This window comes from Cygnus atratus, chromosome 1 (assembly GCF_013377495.2).
Source record: "Cygnus atratus isolate AKBS03 ecotype Queensland, Australia chromosome 1, CAtr_DNAZoo_HiC_assembly, whole genome shotgun sequence".
Lineage (NCBI taxonomy): Eukaryota > Metazoa > Chordata > Aves > Anseriformes > Anatidae > Cygnus > Cygnus atratus.
Genome location: NC_066362.1, coordinates 13729837 through 13748054, shown reverse-complemented (window position 1 = coordinate 13748054; position 18218 = coordinate 13729837). Strand labels below are relative to the sequence as shown.

Genomic DNA, 18218 nt, shown 5'->3' with positions numbered 1-18218 from the left:
TGATACTACTATTTAGTGGATGAAGACTGATTCACAGCTGTGTTCTTAATCCTGGCAGCTGATGCATTTTCCAGTCCCTTTTTGTCTGTTCTGCCCATGTTGTGGAGTTTGCTCCCTCTGAAGCAGTAACGTCTGTCTGAGACTTAGATATGCTAAAGCAGCCTCCTCAAGTTCAAAAGCAATCTACGAATAAGCTTGTCAGCTTTCCTCAGTGCTGAGGTTCCAGTGGTTTAAATTCTGGATTCTGAGGCGCTGTAAAACTGTTGTGCAGCTTATGTTGCAGAGGAATGAATGTCGTAGGGGCACATCTACTGCATTGCTTACTTTCATGCCCAGGAGATGGGAAATTTCACTAGTGATTTGGGGGGAGGGAGGAGGGAGCGCAATAGACGTTTTTCTCATTGGTGTTATAACATGCAATGTTTCCTTCTGTTCATGTGTTATGCTTTTTATTTCCCTCCTTGTAGACTGACAGAAATGTGACAGTTGTCTTGCTCAGTGAAATAGTATGGGAACTGTTCCGTCCCAATACTGGATGCTTCGAGCCATTCACCTTGTATTTTCCTGATTACAGCATAGGTAATCTAATTCTTTAATTTGCTTTCTGGAGATTAAATAATACTTTGTTTTAAAGAAACATGCAATTTTTTGTCATGTTTACCGTTATGCCTTTTACAGAATCTGAAATAAGTAATAACTGCTGGAATGTAGAAATCTGTATTCACACAAAGTCTACAACACTCATCTTTCTTCTCTTGCCAGAACATCTAAAAATAACATTTTGGTTCCATTATACTTTCTAGTTCTTTCCATCAGTGTGATTTTGTTTTTGATGATTTGTTTTCTTAGTGAAAATTATTTTTCCGCTTGTAAAATGTGTTCAGTTTATTAAATTAGTTTTAGATAAGCAAAACTTACTTATGTTTAAACAGGACACCTGCAGAAGATCTTGTGTCAGAATCATCCCCCAGAATATTCTGCGGATTTCTATGCTGCATATATCAATATTTTGCTTGGTGTCTTCTACATGGTCTGTAGGGACCTGAAAGAACTTCAGCGTCTGGTGAGATGAGATCCTTTTAAGGTTTTTTTTTGTTGGTATTCCAGATAAGCTATGAGAAATCTAGTTTTATTGTTGAATACGGACAAAGAGAAAATGTGTTAGCTCAAAATTCAGTTTTTCTAAAGACCCATGACAAAGGTTGCAGTTGTTCTGGTGGCTGTAAAGGGTTTCCTGTGCTACATAGTGTTCTAGTCAGGGAGGCAACAACAGCTGCACTAAGGAGATACCAGTCTGTATATGATTCATTCAGCTTGGAAATTCTCTTGGTGTGTGGGTTTTTTGTTATTGTTTTGTGGGGTTTTTCTTTTTTCTTTTTTTTTTTTTTTGCTCAAGCCATTCCACAGCATCAGAGACTGAGAGGACTAGAATAAATGTTTTCCCCTATTGGGATAAGAGGATAAATCTGATAAAACTCTGTATGGCTACTGTAAGTATAGCAGAAGCAATTGTTGCGACTGCAGCAGTTTTTGAAGAGCAGCTCCATTACAGACTCGGTTAGTAGGGTGTTTTTTAGTAACAGTTATGATTTTACTGTTTCAAGGAATGGTAGCTCTCACTGTGCTTTTTTACTCTTCAGATTCTTTTTGTACATCGTTACGTGGATTTGCACTTCGCACACTGCTACCTACTTGCTTTTTCAGACTTGTGTAATACCTAATAGACTCTTGCATTTTTTTTCCTGGACTATTCAGTAGAACAGCAGACAGCTGCTTTCAATATGTGAAGGAATAACTTCAAGTAAATGGTTTTAGATGACCATTACATGTCCAACCACAAGCTTTATGGTTTCCTATGCTTATTAAATGTAACTTGCCACCCAGTGTTCTTTATACTCCAACATTATGGGAAATTTAACTTGAAATTTGAAACAATTTCCTATATTATTTAGCAGCGTAAAATTTCCCCTTGATTTGCTTCCTACAGAGGATTTCAAGGTACCCAAGCTGCTGAGTCAGAGCAGCAACAAGCCAGAGCTGTTACACAATTTTAGAGGAACTTAGCATATTAATTTGAATAAAGGTCTAGAGAAGTTAGGATTAGCAGGAATATTTTCATCATTGTTCTGTTGGAATTAAAAATAGGTAAGTCAAATGGTCTTGCAAAACAGTAATGCCTGAGGGAACAAAATTACGTTGAAGATATTTGGTAAAAGTTGTTTTAGCCAGATATCAGTTGAAGAAAGTGATAGCAAACAAACAGTTAAAAAAAAAAAAAAAAAAAAAATTAAACACACAGTTTGGTGACCTTTGTGTAGGAAAAGTTGAATAGCAATGCCAGGTATTAGCTCAGGTGATTGTTTAAATAAATTTAAGTACAACGTACTTATATAATTATAATACACAGTACTTATATAATTACGTTATAAGGGCATAATTATATAAGTACAATGAAATTTTTCTCATGGGGAGAACGCGATGAAATTTTTAATCACTGCCAACTGTACAGTTTCATGACCAATGAACAAGTTGTGCCAATGAGTTGATCTGAACGTTCTGCCTGCATTTCCAACAGGAAAACATGTCTAAACTTCAGCTGAACTTATGTATCAAGTACAAAGGCTTTATAATTAGGTGAGATTAGCTTCTGTTTGTCTCTCGTTGAGCCCAGACACAGCTCTGGCAAGGCTAGCAGCAGCGCCGCTGGTGTAGTGGTATCATGCAAGACTCCCATTCTTGCGACCCGGGTTCAATTCCCGGGCGGCGCAGGAAGCTTTTTCCCTTGAGGAGTAGCAGCATGGATTCACCAAGGGGAAGTCTAATTGTCATATTGTTTTCCCAGGCTTCAGTAAGGCCTTTTATACTGTCCCTCATGAGACCCTCATAGACAAGCTGTGGGATGTATTGCCTGGATGAGCAGACAGTGAGGTGGATCAAAAAACGGCGGAGTGGCTGGGTACAGAGTGTGGGGAATAGGTGGTGCAAAGTCTTGTTGGAGGCACCCAGGCATCAATACAGGGTCCAGCCCTGTTTTACATCCTCATTAATGGTCAAGATGATGGGGCAGAGATTGCTGTCAGCAAGCTTGCAGATGACACAAAGTTGGGAGGACTGGCCGATTTCACCAGAGGGTTGTGCTGCAGAGGGACCTGGATAGGCTGGAGAAATGGACTGGCAGGAACCTCACAAAGTTCAGCAAGGAGAAGTGCAGAGTCTTGCACCTGTGAAGGAACAACCCCATGCACCAGTACATGCTGGGGGCCGCCCAGCTGGAAAACAGGTCTGTAGAAAAGGAGATGGAGGTCCTGGTAGACACCGAGCTGAACAAGAGTCAGCAATGTCATTGCTGCTCTGAAGGCAAAGAGTATCTTGGGCTGCATTAGGCAAAGTATTGGTAGTGGGTTGAGAAGGGTGATCCTTTCCCTCTACTCAGTGTTGGTGAGCTCTCACCTGAGGTGCTGTGTCTAGTTCTGGGCCCCCACAGAGAGACCTGAAGCTACTGGAGAGAAGCCTAACCAAGGGCAATGAAGATGATGAAGGGACTGGAGCGCCTCTCCTGTGAGGGGGGCTGAGGGAGCTGGGGCTGCTCAGCCTACAGCAGAGGAGCTGTCCGTCAGGACAGCTGTCCATCAGAGGAGCAGGGTCTCATCAATGTCCATTAGTGGATGCAGGGAAGGTGCAGAGTTGAGGGAGTCAGGTTCAGGGCGGTAGCGTGGCCGAGCGGTCTAAGGCGCTGGATTAAGGCTCCAGTCTCTTCGGGGGCGTGGGTTCGAATCCCACCGCTGCCAGCAGTTCTTTTAGGGAGCAGTCATCTTGAATGCAATCCCACAGCATCTGCAGGACCACTGGGAGATCAGGCCCGGTCAGCATGGGCTCAAAGCTGTGCAGTTGAAAAGGCTCTGGGGGGTGCTGATTGATACTCACCTGAACGTGAGCCAAGAACGGGTAGCCAAGAAGGCCAAGGGCATCCTAGCTTGTATGAGGAATAGCGTGGCCAGCAGGGCCAGGGAGGTGATCGTCCCCCTGTACTCTGCTCTAGTGAGGCCCCACCTTGAGTCCTGTGTTTAGCTTTGGGCCCCTCACTACAAGGAGGACATCAAGGTGCTGGAGCGTGTCCAGAGAAGGGCTACGAAGCTGGTGAGGGGTCTGGAGCACAAGCAGCTGAGGGCACTGGGGTTGTTGTGTCTGGAGCAGAGGAGGCTCAGGGCAGACCTCGTTGCTCTCTGCAACTACCTGAAAGGAAGTTGTGGGGAGCTGGGGGTCGGCCTCTTCTCACAGATAGTGACAGGACTAGAGGGAATGGCCTCAAGTTGCACCAGGGGAGGTTCAGGTTGGGAATGAGGAGACATTTCTTCTCAGAAGGAGCAGTCAGGCATTGGGACAGGTTGCCCAGGGAGGTGGTGGAGTCACCGTCCTTGCGGGTGTTCAAGGAAAGGTTGGACGTGGTGCTTAGGGACATGGTTTAGTGGGTGATGATTATTTTCAGTGCCAGGACAAGAGGCAGCTGGCACAAACTGGATCACAGGAGGTGCTGCCTGAACGCCAGGCAGGACTTCTTCATTGTGCAGGTGACTGAGCACTGGCACCGGCTGCCCACAGAGGCTGTGGGGTCTCCTCCTTGGAGACCTTCAGAAGCCACCTGGTCACAGTCCTGGGCAGCCTGCTCTGGGTCTCCCAGCTTGGGCAGGGGTTGGAGCAGCCGGCCTCCAGAGGGCCCTGCCAGCCTCAGCTGCTCTGGTATTCTGTAGACATACACTTGAGTTGCTCTGCTTATCAGAATAATTTCTTTGCTTCAGGTGCACTGTTCATGTGTAATACTAAAGTTATGAAAAGATTTGTGTAATTGGACCCTAAATTCTTTTTGTGCGTGACAAGTGTTTTCTGCAGAGCACAATGGCAGGCAAATGCAAGTATCTTAGGAATGACTCCGTAGTGCCTAATACAAACCTTAAGTGTGTGTGTTGTTATGCATGATTAATAGTACGTTAAGAAATTAGATTAAATTTATCTGTGGAAGTTACTGTCTTGAGTCTTCTCTATGATACCGCAGAGATTTAATAAGATGCAGTAGGACAAAAGGAGAATGAATCGTGAGGATTGTTATTTTACAGTATTCTGTGTATTATTTACTTAACTGTTAAAGAAAAGATCTAGATTAAATCATTGTCAAAGATCCCGTAATCTTGTTCTAAGCAAAAAGAGTTGGTTTGAATATGGAATGTGTTAGGGTTTTTATATATCATTCCTTTTTGTTTCTTTTAAGTACATGTTGCTTATTTCTGAACATGCTGAACTGCATCTGAACTACTGTAATCTGAAAATGGGTGGTTGAAGGAAGTGTTTAAAAAAAAAAAAAACTGCTTTTTATTCCATTTATGTTTAATTGTTATTAAAAAAAAAAAATTATAGCCCTTGGGGACAGTAAACAGATTTTGCTGCTGTCCAAGCTGAGTAACCTAGGATAGATTACTTCTGTTTATATTTAACCTACAGGAATGTTGTGACATTTAGGAGTAGAATGTTTGGAATTAAAACATTGTAATTATTGACTGAAAAGAATTCATCAGTTTTGTAAACCAGTGAATTATGCTGTGTGCTTATTCTTGTAGCTAGATCAAATGTATAGTACTGTCTTAATGTGTTGTACTTTGTATTTTCTGTAGGCAGCACTCAATTTTTCAAAATACTGTGAACCAGTGGTCAGAGGAGAAGGTAAGCTGCTGTCCTTAATTTGAGCAGTTGTATAGAAGTGCAGATGCCCTCCTGTTGGCTTAGTGAAGGACTGCTTTGATCCTCGTTTTGTTCACTTGTTCTGGTTACAACAGCGCTTCTGCCAGTTGCACCCAGTAGACAGCATTTGCAGTAGAAAGCAGGTGAAAGTTTTTGGTGTGGTGTTTTAAGGAAACAAGAAGAGAGTACTGTGAAAACTTGCTTCTCCCCGTAAAATTTCTCCACACTCAAGCACCAGTACTTCCGCAGAGTAGTGAGAAGTCATTTCTCTGTCAAGGCTAAGAGGTGAAAAGGAGAGCGGAAGGTCTATCAAACTGTCCCAGGGTATCTCAGAATAACCACAGAGAACCAGCAGTTTGTGCATGCAAATGCATGATGCTATTGCATAATTGTAATACAGCATTTTTGAGTCAGGGTGTTAGACGTTTAACAGAGTTGATTTTTGCTTGGTGCAGCAAACGAACGTGATACCCGCAAACTCTGGAAAAATATTGAACCTCATTTGAAGAAGGCAATGCAGACAGTTTACCTCCGGGAAATATCCAGGTAACTTTCTGTGGTTTCTCTTGTTGTTTTTGATTTTAGCAAGATCCCTCCCTAAATATTTACTATGTCTCAATTATGTTTCATGAGTAGTGTTTCTTTTGCTCTTTAACATTCATTTCTTTTTTGGCACATAATGTTATAAATAAGATCTCTCAGGAGGAAGCTTTTAAGTAAAACAGTATTTGTAGCATATAAAATACATAGTAAATAAACAAGTAGAAAAGGGGTTGTGGGTGTTTTATTTTCACTGATGATAATGGAAACAGATCAGTTTTATCATGGGTGGAGAGCTGTCAAGCATGGGAATCCATCACCAGAAATTACAGTCACAATTGCTGGTATTTATCTGTAACACTGGTGTTTTTTAGCTTTGTGTACTAATCAGGTTTGTATGATTGCTGTGCTTTCAGACCCTTGTTTTTTTTTGTCCAAGGGCAAAATGCTCCTTCTATGGAATTATCACTTCTGACAGCATTAAAAGTCAGAGTACTGCTAATGGGCTGAACTTCTGTTGGTGCTGGATTCCTTTGTTTACTTTTTAATTTGCCAGAGTGCTAGGAAAAGGATGGCGCTGTTCATTTTTAAATGACAGCTGTTAGCTCAGACTTAATAGCTTCTCTGTGCTTCAGATTTGTGATTCTGATGTTATACCATGCAAGTAGAGAAATTCAGTAGTGCTTGACTTCTTTATACCGATACAAACATTGACTTCTTTATACTGATACGAACGTAATTTCTTCATGCCGCTGAGGCCGTGGAGTATTCTGGTAACTGAACCTGGATGAGTAGTAGAAGGCTTTGCTAAATGTCCTGGAAAAGTGATCGTTCCTTCAAAAAGAGAATTGATTTTCCTCCACATGAGCTAGACTTAGCTGCACAATGAGGCGTTATTCTGTTTGCCTCAAATGTGTATTTGTACTCAATATTGGTGTTTGTTATACAGTCAACTCAGGATCTTCCCATCTTTTTATATTCTGTGATTGCCTAATCTAATGATAATGTAATATAATGCTAAGATGTAGCTTATGAATTGCTTCCAAATAACTAGTTTTCCCTCTTTACTGTTTTCTTTGATTATTTTTGAGTTTTACCATTTTTTTTATTGTAGCTTTCAGCTTTTTTGCATAATAGTTCTAGGATTTACTTCTGTGTATCTGTAAATGCTTGAGGAATTAAAATAACCATATTAATTTGTCTGGCCACGGAACTATAATTACTCTGGGGGTTTCTTTTGGTTTTAAGTTATGGAAGTATAACTGTTGTAGCTTCTTTTCTGCCTGAACCAAGACGAAAACAAAACTTTTTTCTACCTATGAGGTAGACAGTGGATGAAATACTGGGTTAATAATTTGATTGAACATTCATTCAATTTGGGTGTTACATCAGCTCTCATTAAGCTGTTTTCATAAGTTTTATGGTTTATGGATGGTAAACCTGAATATGTGATAAGTAAATCAGAGACAGGATTTCAGCTGAGGGACTGTTCATGAAGATCTTTGAAAATCAGTGGTGCTTTAAAAGAAAGTGTTTGTAGTAAACTAAGTGATAATCTAAAATCATGACATTTCTAATGATGTTGTTCTTTAGGGGAAGTTTTAGAGTGAAAATCTTTGCTATTTAGCAAAACACCAAACTTCTTATAGTTCCATTGCACTGACAAAATATTCATCTTGATTTCACCAAAGCTATTCAGTGAAGAATAAATATTGCTTTTGTTTTTACGTAGACTTCAAAATTCCATTATGAAGTAATTGCAGTATTGTTCTCATTAGGATAAACACAGTTAATACAAAAAAAAAAATCAAAATTATCAGCATTTTTACTTTTATTCAATTCTGTTTTGTTTTGAAATTTGAAATGTTATTGGTAGTTGGATGTGGTAGTTGGATGGAAATGAATTGATAATTAGCTTGTACTCAGTTTTAGTTTTATGCCTTAATATAGCATTATCTTCTGTATTTTTCATTATTGAAACATGCAACATGGTGGGACTTGATATTATTAATTATTCTCTTACTATATCCTAGTCAGAGTCATGAAGTTAAAACACCTGTTTGCTATATGTTTATTTTATAAAACCCACCCAAAGGAGGGTTTTACATGGGAGTAACAAATACTTCTTTATATACTTCCACTATCTGTCTTTTAGCTCACAGTGGGAACGCTTACAGCACAATGAAGGAGAAGCCGGGCAGTTGAAAGGTAACTTACAACTAACCACATACAGTAACTCTGCAGAGGCTTGTAATGTAAAATGTATACTGCTACTTGTATACTGCTACTATTGATTTGGTAACTGTTACCTGATAATATGTGAAAGGAATTAATGTGGACAAGGATACCTACTATTCAGTTACAGTTCAGGGATATTATGTTTTGTTTTTTTTTGAGAAGGCCTTCTAGAAAAGACTGCTGCTATTTTTTTTCCTGTGACAAATATCCTAGGAGTAATCTTTCCTAAGGTCCTTTGGGGGTAAAATCAAGTTTCATTTCTCCATGTAACAATGGATGAGGAAAGGGCTGATCCCTGACCAAACCTCTGCATTCCAACTGGCAGAATTGTCTGTGGGAGCAAGTCAGTGTTATACCTGTGGTGTTTTGTTTTGCTTTTTGTTATTCAAATTGTTTACCCCATTCCTAAACAAAATAGGTGTCTATGCCCTTACTTCTTGATAAAGATATCAGATAAATATCAGGATTACAAATTTTCTTTGCTGTTCTTTCCTTGCAGGAGTACAGTTTTGTGGATTTTATACTTTGCAAGGGGCTAAAAGTCTAATTTTAATATTTGTTAGTGTTCATTTACAGTTTAGGAAGAAATACTAAAACATTTTCCTGGTGATATAAGTTGGTCATGGTCTTCTGATCAGTTCTTAGTCTGTGGACACTTTTCCATATTATCCCTCATGACAAATAATTTCTTCTTTAGGTTGAAATAAAATAGCCACTTTTTAAAGTTATCTGTAATATAATTGCAATCATCAGACTGTTTCCTATATTTGCTTTATAATCGGTATTTTTCTACATTGTTGACCAAAGGAGTTTGATTCAAAGTGTTCTTACTGAATTCCTCTTTCCATACCCAGATGGCCATGAAATACTTTTGCACTTGACAAACCCAGAAAAGGGGACTTTATTCAAAACACGTTTTTGGTGAACTTTATGCATATGTAGTAGAAAAATATTGTTGATAAACAGCATTTGATAATAACATGCTTAAAAATAAATAAAATGAATTTTACCGTGGATGTAATTAAGCAAATAGATCAGTGCATGATGCAATGGTGGCAGATCAGAAGTAGAAACATGCATCTGTATTAAGCTGAATTGTCTGTATGTAATTTTTTTATTTGGTGTTACATTATATAATTAACATGTAATACAAAACAATCTCACGAGTGTGAATTAAAGCTAAAACTGCTTTCCTTTTGTGACTACCTGAAAGGAAATTATTACTAGCTATTACGTAGGGTGCTTCTCATCACACTGAGGGCTCTGAATCTTAACTTTTAAACATCTTTAATTCCTTGATCTTTATTTGCTGATGTTTGTGGATTAAAGCGTAGAGGTACTAGCACTTTACAGAACAAGAAACAATTGAAGTGAAAACTTGTAAGAGAAGAGGGCATGAGAGAGATCCTTTAGTTGTTTCCATAGTTAGACAACTCATGAAGTAATGTGTTTTGATCATCCTGCATGAGCTGGGTGAAAGAAACAACTATGGTGATAAGGGTGGGATAGGTAAAGGAAAAATTACAAAGTGAATTAAAACAAGGGAAGGGCAGTAGACTGTATAGTACTGTGCTTGTAACACATGAGATTTTTATATTAGTGAAATATAGATGTAGCACGCTAGTTCAGCTGGATCAAGTTTGAAACTGTAAGAACATTTTCCTTTTTGTAGGAAATGAAACAGTGGCTAGAAACTGTAGGATGCTGAACTGTTGCTTAGAAATGCAGCACTGGTTTGTTCTCCATCATGAAAGCTGGGGTCCTTGCTGAGCTGTGTCTGGCAGTCTGGAACAGTCTTGGAGAAAGGCTTTGCAATTGTATTTAAATATGTCTATTCATCTGCCCTGCTTGCTGTTAAAGTTACCTTAAATGAAAGTATCCTAGAGATTTTTTTAGGGAGATGGCACTTCTGTGGTTTTTGAATTGCTGATCCTTAGATACAGCTTCTGGGAAAGGTCCATAAGGAGTTAAGGATGTGCATTGTGTTTAGCTTCATGCCACCACTCCTTGCCCTTCACTGACTTTCATCTCTGGTAACAAGTTTGTCCGAAGAAGCTGTACTCATGAGTATGAGTACTCATACAGGAGTAGAGCTGGAGGGAAGGAAGAGAACGTAGAGTCTGCGTTATTGAAACAGGAGAATACAAACCAGTATAATTTGAAGTCTGTAGAGGTTTATGCGTGGCTAAAACTTGCTCTTGATTGTTTATTTTGTAGGACTTTCTGCACATGCCCATGTGGAACTTCCTTATTACTCCAAATTTCTTCTAATCGCTGCTTACCTTGCCTCCTACAATCCTGTTAGGACAGATAAGAGGTTCTTTCTTAAGGTAATGGATTTTTTTTCAGTGCTGTATATTGGATTCCTTCGTAGTGGTTCTCCTGGTTTAAAATTCTTTAACTGTTCATTTTGAGCTATCTTTGTGTGTGGTCCATCAAAAGTTTTTTGGTGGATCACATCATTGTTGGTAACAATCACTTAGTCACTAATAACGCTTTAAGGACAAGCTTCCTCTTTATCGCAAAGCATGTGTAACACCGACACAGCACAAGTGTTGTGCGGTGTGTTTGTAAGTTGATACAGCTCATGGGCCAAACCTCATTTTCTGTTAATAATAAATTTAAAAAATTATAATTTGACAAAATACAGGCAGGAAGATGTATCTCAGAAAAGTGAGCAGTTGTTTTTTATGCATTTTTACCAACTGCAAGGTTTTTGGCATTATTACAGTATATATCAATACATGTCTAAATATAAATACAAGGTATTCATGGCAAATGGGGTGAGTGAATAAAATAAAAAGATTTTTTTAAGGATATGCTTTTTTTTCCTCTCTTGAAGAAAACTTGTAAATACATGTTTTGAAGTTTACTGCAGTTCCTAGTGATGGTATACTAATATATTATTAGTTTAAGTAAATTTCATGTTTCTGGTCTGATCGTATGGTGAAAGCTGTAGGTGTTTCACCTTTCTGTCCGGTCCTTTCTTTAGAAGGGTGGAGGATTACTTGTAATAGATGCTGACTAACAAATTTTCTTTATGGGAAACTTTTGTTCTTCTTACCAAGAAACTGCTTGGTAAGAAGAACAAGAAATTTCTTTGCTAAACAAATGGTTTTGGCCAGATTTTTCCGCATCAGTCTTGGAACTCAAACAGGAAAGTCTACAAGTTAAGTAAAGCATGTTATCAAAAGTGCTACATCTTGCTTACTTGTGTTCACTGAACAACATTCTCAATTTGTTTCCCATCTCCTTTTTTTAGCATCTCTGAAGTTGGTTTCCACTCTTGCAAATGAACTCTCCTGAACTTATGTACATTTGTGGACAGCAAATGCAACATGAACTTCTAAAGTTTTTGAAGTGGGGGCTGTGTAGGCATTTCAATCACTGATATTAAGTATTTTTCCCAAGAATTGGTAAAACAGGAGAAGTGACCGTTCCTGCCACATGTATCATCTGATAGCAATTAGCACTTCATCAGGTGCTGAGGCAAAGTTCAGAAATAGCTGCATCTCAAAGTGCAACAAATAACACTTCAGGGGAAGTCTTCAAGTTGAGTGTTCTTGAGTCATGCAGGCTGTGAAAATAGAATAGGGTTTTGTGTCAGGGCTGTAATGAGATTGCAAGTAGATTACAGAAACATATCTTCTGGAGTAGTTAATTAAGGACTGCCAGAAAGCAAAAGGGATGCAAACAAAAGGATGGTCATTGAGCTGCTAACCTGCTCTGCTTGTATAGGTGCTAGGGTATACAACAGCTAAAGACAGACTTATGATTTGTTGCGGTCTGGAATAATAACAGCGTGATAAAGCAATGAAGTAGTAATTGGCAGTGATGGCATTAGTATTGTGAAGATTCAAAAGCTGTATGCAGATTAAATGAAAAGTAACTTGTTTTTAAAATATCCTTTAAACCAAAAAAAAAAAGCAATCTGTACAGATTATTTTATCGATTTAATAGAAAACAGGACTAAAAATTAACTGAAAATCAGCTCTGAGTTTCATGTTTTCTTGTGCTTGCACAGAAACAGGGTATCTGCTCAGTTGGTTTGAAACACCTGTGGTATAACTTAAGTGCACCATATGGAGATCCCAGCATAACCTTTAAAATGAATGAATAGTATGATGTGATCCATCACTAGCATGCCATGTAACCTCAGGCTTGATCACTTTCCTCTCTGACATCTCTCTGTGATCACAGCAGCCCTTTTCAAAGGCGTGATAAAAATTACCCTTTTTTTATAAGCAAAATGTGATACGTATTAGCTGGATGAGCCAATATTTTTTTCTTGACATGAATGAGTGCTGAGGTCTATAAATACGAAGTACGAGATTTTAAACACTAAAATGGGAAAAAAAAAAGGTTTTGGAGACATCTTTTTCCTGATTCATTGGGTATTCTAATAAGATACACTTATTAATAATTATCAAGGTAATAAATAAGACTAGTAGATAAACTTCTCAGGTGATATTTGGGAAATAGTGCTTAAATATGTTAAAGAATACTATAACTGCAAGTCTCCACTAACTTTACAGCGTTTATCCATGTCATCCTTTATTGCCCTGTTTCTCTCATTTTTTTTACCCATTCGTTTATAACATCTTGTTTACTGTATTTGTCCTCATTTTGCTCTCACATTTCATCCAAGAATACTTTGTATTATCTTTGTGCAGTCTTTCCTTTAAGGATGCTCCTTTTGAATTATGTTTTCTGATTCTTTTTTCCCCTCTGTTAAGTTTTCTGTTTGTCCTTTTGCTTCTCTGCCTTGAACTCTCTTTGTATTGTATCAATTTACTTCCTGGTTGTCATTCTGCTAGCTTGCATGCCATCTAATTCTAAAATGGAGGAAATAAAAGATGAAAATTCAAATGAATGTATTTTAAAAATGAAGTGGCCAATGAAAAGGCCATCATGTAAACTTTCTTTGAAAGAGAAAAATGAAAAATTTGCCTTTTCATGAGATGATTAACGGCTGGAGGAGGGAGGTTGCATATAAAGTAACATTAAAAACAAATTTTCACTTCCCCTTCTCACCAGTCCTAGGTTAGATCAGAAAAAAAATGCATTTCACCAACAGACATTAGTGTGTTGTTTTTGTACCACCTGGGGACATGATGAAGCAAATTGTAAGGCAAGTGTGATTTTTTTTTTTTTTTAGGGCTTCTGGTGAGAAGGATTACTAAGTAACACAAGAGAGGTGTAAGACAGAAGCTGAACCAGACTAGCATGCTACCATATGCAGTGCACAATTTTTTGTTTACTCTTTTGATTCTGTCATGGCTGTAGAAGAAGCAGAAAATAATCTGCATGTCATATTTGCTTTTTTTTTTTTTACAGCATCATGGGAAAATTAAGAAGACCAACTTTATGAAGAAACACGAAAAGGTATATATCTTATCTATCTATGCTGAGCTTGGGAACAAAGATTGTCTTCCTGCTGTACTGCTGCTTTTATATTTTGCTTTACCTCATATCCTTTACTGTAGGAACAAGCGTTGCATAACATAACTTAGAGGTGCATTTGTTTTATATGATATAAATTTCTGTACAATGCACACGCTTTTATTTCATTGGAATCTACTGGACCATAAATTTGTCCTCCATAGTTTAGTGTGTAACTAAATGTTCTCAATAAAGCTATTTAGAGGGCATTATATGTGGAGGAGCCAGGTATCAGAATTGTTCTTGAGGATATTAGAGTAATTGATGATTAGCAGTTTTGAAAATCAGGTCACTTTAATTCCTAGTGATGCAGTAAGATAGAAGGGCTTAAATCTGTGTGTTGAGCCTTGGGGACTTTGCACTCCTGTCTGTTGTTTAGGTAGAAAGAATCAAATGACCAAAAAAGTCATTATCCCTTCAGACTATTAACTAAACTTTTCTTGTAGTTAATTACTGTACTTAAATCAATGATGTTTAGTTATTTAGTTAAGCTGCACCAGTCTTTACTGAGAGAGCCATGATGTACTAGGAAAGCAAGTACCCATATGTGTATTTGTAAATGTAATATAAAAAAGTCAAACTTGAACACTTAAAACATGTTTTTAGACAAATCCCCAAATCAAGAGCAGTGCAGACAGCACTAAATCGGTGCAGAAGCTATTACATCCTTTTCTTCTCTATGCTATGTGGAGTTTGGGTGAAAAATTTCAAACCTTCTTAGCTTAATAATCCCATGTTTCTGAAGCTGCCTGTCGCCTCTTTCTGCCCCTGTGGGGGAGACCAGAGTCCTTGGCTATCCAAAGGCTTTTTATTTATTTTCACGTTTTCCCATTTCTGTAAGGGTGCAATTTATACATGTGAAAGCATCAGTTGAAATAAAATTAAACCATGTGTTGCACCGCTGTGTAGATAGTTATGTATATTTAAGAATTCTTAAGTCTTTGAATACATATCTTGCACGTGTAGACCTCGTGTCTTTTCTCTGGCACGTTGACTCCAGAGGACTTTTAGAGCGTTTAATTAGTTTAAGGACTATTATCTTCTTGAAATACAACCACATCTTAATTAGTTGATAAATCACTTTCAGGAGAGGGGTAGGAGGAATAATTACTGTATCTTAGACCAAGATGTTCTTCCTGCAGCCTCTGCAAGGAAAGTGTTTTTTTATTCTCTCTCAGCAACAGGATTTCCTACTTGGATGCTGAGATGGTAACAACTAGGGAGATGGAGACAGCTAGGAATTCAAAAGAAAGGGGAAAATAGAGTTTTACTGAAGGAATACTGAGGTCATGATCACTGTAACTGTACCGTAGAGCTTGTTCTCTTGTGTATTTGTTTATTAAATGCACCTTAACTGTACTGTAGAGCTTGTTCTCTTGTATAATTGTTTAAATGCACTTGTATCTGAATTTACTTCTTAGCGCTCAGAAGCGCTTGCATTAATGATGAATTGTTTTTCATTTTATTAATGTTCCTGCAGCATCAGAATATGCAGACACAGTCTGTGCCCTGTAGTCTATTTACATTCTCATGTAAACCTGAGGAAAGAAAGGTAAATGAGGGTAACTGACAGGATCATATAGTTATATAAACAAAAGTAAGTCAAAAAGATCAGATAGATTTCAAAGATGGCAGATGATCTAATTCTTGCACCTCTTGTATTAAAAATTATTATTACTTTGAAGAGAATTATAACTTTATAATCCCAGTAAATCAAATATACTTAGCAGAAAATATCTGTTGAGTTGACTCTGTTACATTAAACTTAATTAAACTGCATTAATGTGCAAGAAACAGGAATGTGTCGTAGGGATTAACCAACAGGACAGAGCTTGGTGGCATTTCAAGAGGACTTCGAGAGCACTGGTTCTGTTTGTGTCTTTGTAGTTGACAGGTAAGGACCCTTTCACCATAACAGTTGATGGTAGAAAATGTAACTAGGTCAGAGGACAGTCTGGTTTTGAAAAATTTTGAGACATTGTACCTGTGATAGCAGAGAACAGGATTGCAGGTCCCACAGGGATCTTCTAGACCTATGTTCCTTTTACTGTCCTCTAACTTTATAAATATTGCATGGAGACATAGTCACACAGATGTGTAATCTTGTATATTTTGGTACTGTGACTTTACAGTGAAGGAAATTGAAATGCATGAATAAAGAATTACAGATGCAGTGCTACAAGTAAATGCTCATTTGCTTGTATCTGTCACACCAGCTGTGTGTGTGCTTACAAACTTTTGCTCAGATAAACTTGTCTAAAGTCAGATTTACAGATTAAATTCACCTAACCCCAAGTGGGTGCTGCACCTAAGCTATCCCTCCATAGACAGTGCAGGGCTAGTCGATGTGGGCAGTGGAGTGTAGGTGTGATTCATCTCATGCTAAAGTGGGTTCTATGTTCAGTCAGATGAATGGCACCATAAACTATATTGATTAGATTTCTACTGGTTATAGTAGGAGCTTAGGAAACTAGTCTGGCTGTACATATGTACTTGTCAGGAACCTAACATTAAATGAAATAAATCCTTCATTAAAAGTTTAGGTACAGCCAGACTGAAAATCTTTCTTGATTCTTAACTCTTTGTTCAGTCTAGAGGCTGTACTTTCTGATTAGAAAAAGTAAATCTTGTGAATTCCCCACGAGGGGAAAAAATACCTTTCCCTTGTTGCAGATAACAGCAGATTTTTATTTTATTTTTTTCGATGGCTAGTATATAACAATGTTTTTCCAGTTTAGTGACAGGTGAGAGATCTTCCTGTTGAAGCTACTTCCGCAGGACTATGCTTTTACAGATGTCAGTCTGGCAGATCAGATGTATTGGTGTTTTTTCTGTTGTCAAAGAATTTGTTGTGCATCTACCTTAACTTTAAACTAGAATTTGTTTTTTTTATCAGAATTTCTAGCTTATAACCTAAGATACTTGTATAACACTTGTATTTTACTTATATAATATATAAAATCATATATAATTCAGAAATACTTCCTGAAGAAAAGTGAGAAGTATAGTTCCATTTTTAAGTACATGATAAAAAGGTAGAAAATCCAGCCAATTGAGGTTAAGGACTTTCACCTTTCTGAGCAGGCAATTTAGTTTGGGTTAAGCTTTTACTTTTTAGGGAATGCTTTTGATTCTCATTCTTGTTCATTATATTTTGGAATATGAATATGTGGCTTGGAGTTGTAGATCTGTGAAAGGCTTAGTTCAGTTAAACAGTGGGAGCATGAAACTTCACAAGCACACATGGTGGAATCTATGGGAAAGTCTTTTTAAACAACTAGGCAACTGTATTGCCAAAGATGAAAAGAAGAGAGGGCAAACAGAACTGATCAGATTTCATTGCTATAAAACTTCTTGGAGAGCTTTTCTGAATGTGGAAAGTGTCTTTGTTGTGAAATGATACAAGGGTTCCCTTGGATTTTTGTAAGTACTAATTTATGCAGTAATTTATCTTAGCTCCTTGCAGAAGATTTTCACAAATCTAATTCTTCACTATGTTCTGTTTGGAGGAATTTCTGAACCATTCCTAATCTTACAGGAATTTGTTGCTGCCAAAGAATTCTAATGAAGTGTAACTTCTAGAAGAAACATTTAATTTTTATCTAACTCTAACTTTTCCAGAAGAAAATTTCTTAAATCTGAAAATTCAAAAGATAATTGTGTCAAAGCAGGGAGCTGATAATACTAAGAGCAAAAGTAACTGTATACAAAATGCAACTTCAGGAATTACTGCATGCTGATTGTGCTTGCTAGCTACTTGAAGAAGTGTACTCATTTTAATTATTGTATGTTTGACTTTTTCTTGTTGATATTGGAGAATATGTTTAGAAGCATAAGGGGAGGGGATTGTGCAGTTTGTAACTTCAACCATGCCTGCGTTCTGACTCAGGGTGCTGTGTTCAAGTGAATTGGTCTTATCTGTCTATATGGTTTCAAGTAAAGTTTTGGTGGTTTGTCTTACTGCTTTCTTTGTTAGCCCAGAGATAGCTTTGGGGACACCTCCTGGATTTTAAAAGCTAAAACATGTATCAGAAGTGGTTTTTTTTGTTTTTTTTTTTTTTGGTTTTGTTGAAGCAATGGGTGGCTGTGTTTTCCTGATAACTACTAACTTGGAAGTGCTGGTGGTATATTTGAGGTGTCCTTTTCTAGAAGCAGATTTAAGCAAGCTATTGTTTGAAATTCCTCTTTAATCTTGGCTGCTTTGCCAGGAAGAATAAATCACCGCACACAACAAGAACGGAAGCTGAATGGCAAAAGTGGAGAGAGTG

General features: G+C 37.8%; 1 protein-coding gene and 2 non-coding genes across 5 annotated transcripts in view; all 3 read left to right on the top strand.

Moving 5' to 3' along the window:
• The window catches only part of ORC5 (origin recognition complex subunit 5), a 70749-nt gene that overhangs the window by 13995 nt on the left and 38536 nt on the right, over positions 1-18218 (top strand). For all 3 annotated transcript variants that reach the window (XM_035549572.1, XM_035549573.1, XM_050708421.1), the window contains exons 6-12: positions 468-579; positions 933-1063; positions 5664-5712; positions 6186-6276; positions 8426-8478; positions 10726-10838; positions 13846-13893. In XM_035549572.1, the coding sequence (XP_035405465.1) occupies positions 468-579; positions 933-1063; positions 5664-5712; positions 6186-6276; positions 8426-8478; positions 10726-10838; positions 13846-13893 (597 nt within the window). The remainder of the gene's footprint in view (positions 1-467; positions 580-932; positions 1064-5663; positions 5713-6185; positions 6277-8425; positions 8479-10725; positions 10839-13845; positions 13894-18218) is intronic.
• Positions 2698-2768, top strand: TRNAG-CCC (transfer RNA glycine (anticodon CCC)). Its single transcript has one exon. It is a non-coding gene; the product is annotated as a tRNA-Gly (tRNA).
• Positions 3707-3788, top strand: TRNAL-AAG (transfer RNA leucine (anticodon AAG)). The gene has a single exon. It is a non-coding gene; the product is annotated as a tRNA-Leu (tRNA).